We start from the raw sequence: 9,575 nt of genomic DNA, 5'->3' as shown, positions 1-9,575 counted from the left end.
GAACAGCATTTAGTCCCGTGCGCAGTGGCGAAAGACAAACTTTTGTTGGGCGATTGGCACTACATCGCTAGATACAGCACAATTTGTTGGGCGGATTATACTACTGAAGTATTGTATTTAGATGAATCCACCTATAAGCATCTAGATGCTGAATAAAGATTGCTACTAGTTTTGAAAATAAATGTGTGCATGAAAGAGCTAACGTAATGTTAAAAACAGTGAGACACGTCAGACAGTCACGCCCTCTACCGTGGAACGCACAATGACGAACGCCTCAGTGCTATAAATTCCCGCCTTAGCCGAATCTGAACGTAGTCTTGTAGCGATCGCCGCCTCCTCAACAGTTCTGTATGTGCTAGTTCGCAGTTGTCATAGCAGAGTTTAACAGTGATGATTATAAGTAATCGCCTTTTATAGTATGAGTTCTAATTGTGTTTTGATTAATTGTTTCAGCAAGTCAACATGTGCGAATCAACGGATATCAAGTCTGATGAAGCCAAAACAGTCCAACCTGAGAGCTCTGTTCCAGCAGCACCTGCTATTGCAATGTCCAAGCTTTCTACAGCTCGGGAGGCGTCCCAGCAGACATACAAGATGGCTGAGCTGCTGAAACAATGGCCGACGGTGGTAATCGCTATCCAGAAGAGCAGAGATGCGTATTGCTCTGTAAAGCAAACAGCCAGTATTATCACTTGGTCAGTGAACTTGACCGAGAATGTTGTTGGTTCGGTTCTGGAACTTGCAGAACGCAAACTGAGCAGCTTGCGGCCAATTATTCAGTACGCAGACAAAGTAGTTAGCGAAGGCGTGGTAGTAATAGAGAAGAAATTTCCCGCAGTGAGGGAGTCGCCGGAAAAGGTATCTGTTAATAAATGTGAACTCCGACATTGTTACGTGCAAACCGCATAACAAATCCTTCTCCTTTTCAGCTGTACGATGCTATCGCACAACACATAACAAATATGGTGCGCCCCGCACTAGATAAAACCGAAGCGATAAGCGAAATTAGCAGAAAGAAACTCGACAGGGTTGCTAAAACGATAATCAACAAATACAATAGTTTGATCAAGATAGTGGACAGCTGGATGGACAAACTGGAGATGCAACTGAACTGCGCAGAAGCTGAAGCAGCCTGTGGTGAGTTACATGCAGAGTTGGTAGTGATAACATTTAGTATTCGATGAAACAAGGAAAAACCGAGTTAAGGCTTCCTGTTTATCAACTCATTTTCCACGAATTCATGGAAAAGTCTTCATTCTGGAAGAAAGTTGCATTCTGCACACTGCGTTAATGATACTGCAGAAGCTGGAATTTCCTGTTAATTCCTACCCTTTCCTCCCTCCCTCCCCCCAAGGAGTCGTTACATAAAAAATGTTTGTTGCATCTAGCAGCCAATTTGGACAGGGAAGGTTTTTTATTTGTAGCGTGCAGCCCTTCCACCCAAAATATCTACCATCTCTGTATATTTGTTTTCTATAACGAGGGGGACCCCAACGCTTGGAAGACGGATTTACTCTAAACTTCGTTTACTAATAGTCCTCAGTGAGGACGATAAAATGTGTTGGCAATAGCGCGTACTTCTCGGGCGTTATTGGAAAAAAAATCCAATAGAATTTAGGTCGTGAATTGTATTCCTGTCCGTGGTGATTTTGGCCATGGAGAGGCCGCAGTCTTGTGGTTAACGTTACAGCCCCGTAATACAGGGATCGAGTCCCGTTCGTCTTTTCGTTTTTAACATGTTTTCTTTGCAATCTTTATTGCAATTCATATATTCAGAAAAATACGTGTACTCTCCAAACTTCTATTAAATTTAGTGTTATTTGGCAGTCTACAAACTTTCATCTCAAATAATATTCGTAACTGCAGACTAGTAAACGACCAAACGCATAAGATGATACTTAAAATGTATGCTTATCCGTCTCTTTAAAATTGTTCCTATTTAATCGCAACGCGAAGCGAAATTGCTGCTTTGTGAAGACTTAATATTACATGGCCAGTTATCAGCACCGATATTGAAAGAAATACTGCTTTATGCCTGCTTTGCTTCTAACTATCAACTGTTGGTTTTTGAAAATGTTAACGAGGTTTGTTTTCCCACGGAAAGCCTTAAAAGACCTTGCGTATACGGAAACACGGCAATTGTTAAATCCGTGTGGTGCAGTTTTACTTTGTTTTCCATGTTTTTACGAATAATAGTATCTTGCAACTTGTATTCGTAGTGTCCAAGGAAGATAAAAAATCTGACAAACGGGACTCGATCCAGCGATTGCGGGGCTTGAATGCTAGCGACTTTTTTTTCCGGTGTCGATCTTTGCGTTCGGTCTGGGCGGACGTAACAGGACATTTGTTCAAGTTGATCAGGTTCTTTTAATTTTTTTAATGATGCGCTGAGCTACCGTGCCGGCATCCATTCGGCTGCCGTCGTTTCGTGATAAAAAAAAGCCACGCACGGGTGTAAAATATACATATATATATATGTATATTGACGACCGGACTTATTTTCTCAGTAACGCTTGAGAAGTAAGCGCTACTGCTACCACGTTTTGTGGTCCTCACGGAATACTACCAGTGTACGAATTTTAAAGTAATGGGCGTTCCATACGTTGTGGCCTCCTCTTTCGACGTCTCGCAAAATACGGACACCATTACGTTTCCATGTGTTTAGTTATGGTTGACGATAAATACTTACCTGAAGATAAATTGGGTCGAAAGTTGAACAAACGGTAACTGTTTAAAAAAAAAACAAAGTGGCAAGGCAGGAGCAGGCGGAGAGAGAGAGAGAGAGAGAGAGAGAGAGAGAGAGAGAGAGAGAGAGAGAGAGAGAGAGAGAGAGAGAGAGAGAGACTTCAAAGACAGTGGCGGCGGGTTGTTAGGCAGCAAGAAAACCGTTGCTGCACTGCGACAAGTCATGCAAAGGTAGGCAGTAGTAGCAGTAGTAGTAGTAAGAGTAGTAAGTATCGTGCAGGCGCCGATACCTTTGCTGTGGGGCAGTGTTACTTGGCGGCGGCGGCGGCGGCGGCGGCTAAATATCGATGATTGCTTCCTTATCAGCATTCTTATAGTAGTTCAATTCATCTTTTAGTATCAGATAGGTAATGTACCGCGTTAACGTCTGGTAGTGTTACCGATTTGAGCGTTAATGTACGACCTGGTCAGCTTTGATAGCACCTGGCATATCCGAAGTCAATGTTGCTGATTTGCAAGGACTTGCCGATGTTGTTGCTGTGTAGTAATCTCGGCATAGGTGGTTACTCTCCATCGAGTAACAGATAGAGCGTTGCTAATGATGCATAGCACTTCTTGTATGATCTGCGAGCATGTAGGAGCTGCATACGTCAGGGGTATAATCAATTATGTGTATATGGCCTCGACGCCTTCCTGTTAAGGATACTTTCCTTGTTCAACATTGGGTAAACATGAACGCCAACGTACATTATTAAATGCTTTTATTTATCACTTGCCAGTTATTAAACACCGAATTGATCTGTCGTAGTAAAGTAATGAACCTCACCCTTAGTTCAATATACTCGTCACTTCATGTACAATAGCTTCGGCACTTCGACACAGTTGTGGTCCTCAGTCCTGAGACTGGTTTGATGTGCCTCTCCATGCTACTCTATCCTATGTAACCGTCTTCATCTCCCAGTACTTACTGCAACCTACATCCTTCTGAATCTGCTTATTGTATTCATCTCTTGGTATCCCTCTACGATTTTTTTTTACCCTCCAATACTAGATTGTTGATCCCTTCATGCCTCCGAACATGTCCTACCAACCGATACCTTCTTCAGGTCCAGTTGTGCCACAAACTTCTCTCTTCCCCAATACTATTCAATACATCATCACTTATGTGATCTACCCATCTGATCTTCAGCATTCTTCTGTAGCACCACATTTCGAAAGCTTCTATATATCGTCCAGGTTTCACTTCCATTCATGGCTGCACTCTATACAAATACTTTAAGAAACCACTTCCTGGCCCTTAAATCTTTACTCCATGTTCACAAGCTTCTCTTCTTCACAAATGCTTTCCTTGCCATTTCTACTCTACATTCTATGTATCCTCTCTACTTGGACCATCGTCAGTTATTCTGCTCCCCAAATAGCAAAACACCTGTACTACTTGGTCATATTTCCTAATCTAATACCCTGAGCATACCTCGTTTTGGGTTTGTTGATGTTCGTCTTATATCCCCCTTTCAGGATTCCACCCTCCCCCCCTCATCCCCACCACACAAGACAAAAGGGGCTAACAAGTCAACAACTGTTTGCTTCCAAAGTTGTTCAAAATGCAGCCTGTCCCGGCAGTGAAAACTTGCGAGGACGCTCCTTGCCAGCCTTAGTGTGACTTGGTGTGTCTCCTTGTTCAGATGCGGAGCCACCTGCGGCGGAGGCGACATCTCCTGCGGCATAGACCCAGACCACCACCCCGACACCTGCGCCCCCAGTGGGCCACGTTCGGCAGGCGCTGCGGCTGGGAGCTCGCGCCACCACGGCGCTGGCCGCCTTCCAGGTGGGGGCAGCCCTCTGGCTGCTGTCGCGGGCGCCGCTCGTGGGCCGCTTCTTCAGGGAGGCGCCGCCGCCCACAGCCGACCCTTCGCCGTCTTCATCCTCCAGGGACGCTTCATTCGCCAGACTCCAGACTCCGACGGCTTCACAGGAGCAGCCGTTGCCCACAGCTCAGTCCACGGACTCATTGCACACAGAGCAGTTCATCTCATTGCCGCAGCAGTGATGACCGCCAGACATCTTCCCGTAATTCGGAATTTTGCTTAATGTATGTAGTCCACAGAATTGGTTTTAACTTATTTATTGGTGAAATAAAACAAAATACTGCTATCAATGTGTACACTACTTCAACTCGTATTACTGGAGAAATGGCATACTAAAGTGCGCGTCATTTACGATGGCGCCCCAGTTTGGGTTTGTTCTGCGCATCTGACGTCACAAAAGTCAGCCAATGAACAGAGAACAACGTTGCCAGAGCTCGACTGCAGTGCACAGCACGGACGAGTGTCTTCAGTTTTAGAAACGTTCGGTCATAAATAATTGAATAAAAGCAATGTCTTGATAGCAAACTCTTTTATAGAAAGTTTTGAAAAAGCATTCTTACTACCCAATTGCTTCATATTCAATTAATTAAACCGAACAAGCAATAAGCCTCCTAATTCAGGCGACAGCAAGGAAAGGTGTTTGTTTAATTCTCAAAAATTGCTTTTTTGCAATAAAGAACACCGGTAATTGTTTCTTTTCTATTGTACTTCGACGAAAAGTGAATGATTCATAGTCATACCAACAGTGTTTTTTCGGTATACTGCGTGCTGTTTAAGTCTCCTCCTGGACTTAACTGACTGATGATCCGCGTTAGCGTACTGGATAGGATGTTACACTGTGATATGTAAGGTACTTAATCAAATTTGGGTCTGCGCACAGATTTTTTTATTTAAAAACAATATCGAAGTGTCTTACTTCACGAATCTTATTAGTTTGAATGTAATTATTTTGAAATTTCTAGTGCTTTCTCTTCACTACAACCATAGGTTTTCGGTTTTTCTAATTTTGTCCTCCAATATGTCTTTTTACAGCAATTAAAGACAACGAAAAGGCTCACATACAATGTTATTTTTTTTTTTCTCTCTCCATTGCCAAGTAACCTTTCGTAGTTTTGTGTTGCGGTAACATAATATTCAACGTTTGTATCGGCTGATCAGTGTTTCAGCAAATAAATGCTGTTTATATGTGCCACACACAACTTTTATTTGACATAGCTCAGAGCACTTCACTGACGCACAGTATGTTAAAGTCCTGATGTTGTTGTAAGTCCACAGTCTTGTTTAATGTATTTCTATCTTCCGATTGAAGTGCTTTAAAATAAAGCCAAATGCGCACGGTGTAAATAAAACTTTCATTGCAGTCGGGAAAGACACAATACTTCTCAATATTACATACGACACTTATCTGGTACTTTAATAAGATATTGTTATACAGTAAACTTTATATGAAATTTATGTATCTTGTCCACATTTCATTCTCAACTAAAATCGACCATACGGAAAGTGTATGCTATGGACTTTTACCTCTGCAAAATTTCGTGCAGTGGTTTCCTACAGTTAATGCTCCACAATAACTGCGTAGAACATCGAAACAAAATTAAGTCATTTGGGGGGGGAGGGGGAGGGGGGGGAAGGTATGTCAAGATGTGCAAAAAATCAAATTTTTGGGCCAAATAGTTTTCGTGAAATCGAATGATAGTGTGTCAAAGCAGTCGAAACACCATGGATCTGGACAGGCGAGCAGTGCCGAAATGACAACATCGCGAACAGCAAGGAATGTGGGGAGCACGTCTCTGTAGCAGCGAAAGGGTTAATGCGGCCGTGGTGGCTTTACTTCATAAACTGCGCCCTCCCCATAAACGTAAGTTTGTGAACTATACTATAGCGCTGCTTCTGTTCGCGCGTAGAACTGACAACGCACCAATCTCCCGCGTCTGGGCGGGCATACGCGAACCGCCAAGATGAAAGAATCGAACTATAGAACGCTTTCAATATCGCTGGAAATTGTTTGAGAAAGCCAACGTGACGTATTAAACTGTGGGCAGTCAAGTTGTCATGATAACTAAGGTAGAACTTGTTTTTACTTAGTGCACAAAGCTTGGCTTCACTGCTAATATTCAGCTCTGTTAACCAACAAGGTTAATTGCGAAGTTGTCACAATCGAGTATGAAGTTCGCAAGCTATTACACACAGAGGGAATTAAAATTGGTGGACGAACACGAAACTGCTAAATCATTCAGGATGTAATGCAGATACTAAGATAACCTAGTAGGACTCCCGTGGAACACTAAACACCGCTACCAGAAGGAAACGCCTCTCGCATCGCCCTCCTGAAACTACGTTTCGCTTCGTTCATCTCAGCATATGCACTGCAATATCGTATATATCCGCACATACCAAGCGACGACTTTCAATTACAAATGTCAACGCTGTACAGAATTACGCCTTTTGTGTTGGAGTACAGGCAGTGACGCAGGAACTACATCTGGAACTCTGTCTGGCCGTTGAGTCCTGTGCGGATAGCCAAAGCGCTTCAGGCGACGGTTCTCCCGAAGTGCCCGATCCGGCACGTTTCACTGTTGTACAGCTGGTTGTGCATATTCGCAACTGCGAATACAATTAACGAATTTTTTTTCTAGCCGATGCAGTGTTCTAACGGAAATTGAGTTAGGCAGCGAACAACAAAATCTTAGATTGTACAGTGTCTAGACAATAGCCTTAACTGACTGGGGCAACTTCTCCCCCCCCCCCTTCCCCATTAGAAACGGGTCTGTCTTGGGGGAAGAGGGGGGGGGGCAGGTGGGGCAAAAACCCCGCGAGTATTGGAACTACCTGTGTTCTAGCCCCCAAGATGTCGGCGATGACGTTATGCAAGATGGCGGATTTTGAGAGGAAGTTTGAATTTTGGCGGGAAGGAGGTCAATTGGGCTATCTCCACTAACCTAACCCCTTCTCCCCGGGATGTCTCGTGATGACACAAGATCGTCTGCTCTCTCTCGCGCGCAGGCGCGCTCGTTATAACCGTGTACGAGCCGCGCCACCGGTCCGCGAGCGACCGAACGCTTACAATACACACCCTCGGCCGCCACCTCCACACAGGCACCGGACATAGTCTTTTCTAAATATGCTAACACCCACATCGCGCATTAACCTAACAATTACCTAAGTACTTAACTGAATTTTAATCATATTAAAAAATTCAATTTACAATTTCATATTGGTATGAAAAGCTGTTCGACTACTTTTCAAGGACCAGAGCGCCAATTTTCCTAGGAACCAGCGCCGAGAAAACAAAGCTCACTTGCGTTTTCGCTACCAACGTAAGAAAATTGCTGCAAACGAAGCTTACCACCGCCACCACCAGTCGCCAGACCGCCATCTCTTCCTAGGGGCGGGTGGTAAAAGGTGTGGTGTCGCTGCCAGACACCACACTTGCTAGGTGGTAGCCCTTAAATCGGTCGCGGTCCGTTAGTATACGCCGGACCCGCGTGTCACCACTATCAGTGATTGCAGACCGAGCGCCGCCACACGGCAGGTCTAGCCTAGAGAGACTCCCTAGCACTCACCCCAGTTGTACAGCCGACTTAGCTAGCGATGGTTCACTGTCTACATAAGCTCTCATTTGCAGAGACGACAGTTTAGCATAGCCTTCAGCTACGTTATTTACTACGACCTAGCAAGGCGCTATATTCAGTTAGTAATGATAGCATCTTCAAGGATGTATTCTGAACAGTTAATTAATTTTCACAGTTAATTTTGTGAATCGTGTACCGTCAAGAGCGACGTTCATCATTAATGGAGTATCAAAGTATCGAACTAATTATGTCCGCTTTCTGAATTCTAATTCCTTGTCATGTTCCAGACCTCACATCGGTAGAGTTCTTCCCTCCTCACGCCAGCCTAGTGAGCTAAAACACGTGCATTTCGGCCTCCCCTCGTAACACGGTGTTGGATCTTCTGCCAACGCAACAAAAGGACTCAGCACAAGCTTCGCTGATTGTGAGAGGAAGGAGTGTACTTTATTTATTTGGGAACAATTTATTTATGGATGGAGTATATGTATCACAGCAAACACACACTCTAACATGCCCCACAGCATACAGACAGGCAAACTACTCCTACATAAATCATGTATAAAGCTATAAACACACTCTTCCTAATTGTAAACCGTCAAAAATAACACACTGCACAACCTACAGACATGTGAACAACTCAATCAATGCAGAGCATTTACGTCAACAACTCGTAAATTGTCAAAATAATAATCCATCTAAAAGACTCTGCTTGCTAACCGTCAAGTGTCAAAGTCATACACCAGCCTTTATTTCAACAATTTGAGGCAGCACCACCACCAAGTATATTCGCCACAGAGTCCATAGTCCAACTGACTTAGTTCATATCGATGCCACTAGAGGACGCTGTAGTGACGCAAGTACCGTAATCTAAGATGGCGCCACCAAGTGGGTTCACCACGAGCTCCAGACTCCAACAGGCTTAGTACATTTCGTCACCGTCAGAGGACGCCTCCGTGACACCAGCTGATGACGCAAGTACACCTATCCACGATGTCAGCAAACAGTATGTTCTCCACGAGCTCTAGTACTCAGCACCACCAGCAGAGGACGCTGTCATCCGTTTCCTGACGTAAACCAAGATGGCGAGGGAAAACGACTCAGCCTGCTCTGTGCTGCTGGGGAGAGCAATGAATGACTGCACTCTATTTATTTTCGAACATTTTATTCGGGCGTGGGGTATATTTATCACACTGTCACAGAAACACCCACCCAGATGTCCTTGGGGCCATGTTGCACAGCCCACATACACACAAACAGCTCCTAATTTCAGTACACAATAGCAAACTGCTCCTAAATATTGCATCACAGATATCTGCAAACGCGACCAGTACTCGTAAACTGTCCAAGTAACGCACATAACAGACTACAGCCCCTCCTCCCCCCACCATCCCCGCGAAGCCACACGCCCGTCAGCTGTCAAACCACGCTCAGGTCCCAGCTCGGCTTC

At 44.4% G+C, this 9,575-nt stretch overlaps 1 protein-coding gene across 1 annotated transcript in view; it reads left to right on the top strand.

The window, feature by feature from the left end:
- Nucleotides 1-541: 541 nt before the first annotated feature.
- LOC126272011 (uncharacterized) overlaps nt 542-9,575 on the top strand; it is a 47,093-nt gene continuing 38,059 nt past the window's right edge. The window contains exon 1 of the mRNA XM_049974500.1: nt 542-858. Coding sequence (XP_049830457.1) covers nt 547-858 — 312 coding nt within the window. The 5' untranslated portion in view covers nt 542-546. The remainder of the gene's footprint in view (nt 859-9,575) is intronic.

Source organism: Schistocerca gregaria, chromosome 5, assembly GCF_023897955.1.
Source record: "Schistocerca gregaria isolate iqSchGreg1 chromosome 5, iqSchGreg1.2, whole genome shotgun sequence".
Classification (NCBI taxonomy): domain Eukaryota; kingdom Metazoa; phylum Arthropoda; class Insecta; order Orthoptera; family Acrididae; genus Schistocerca; species Schistocerca gregaria.
The sequence above is the reverse complement of the archived record's forward strand: the minus strand, read 5'-3'. Positions and strand labels throughout refer to the sequence as shown.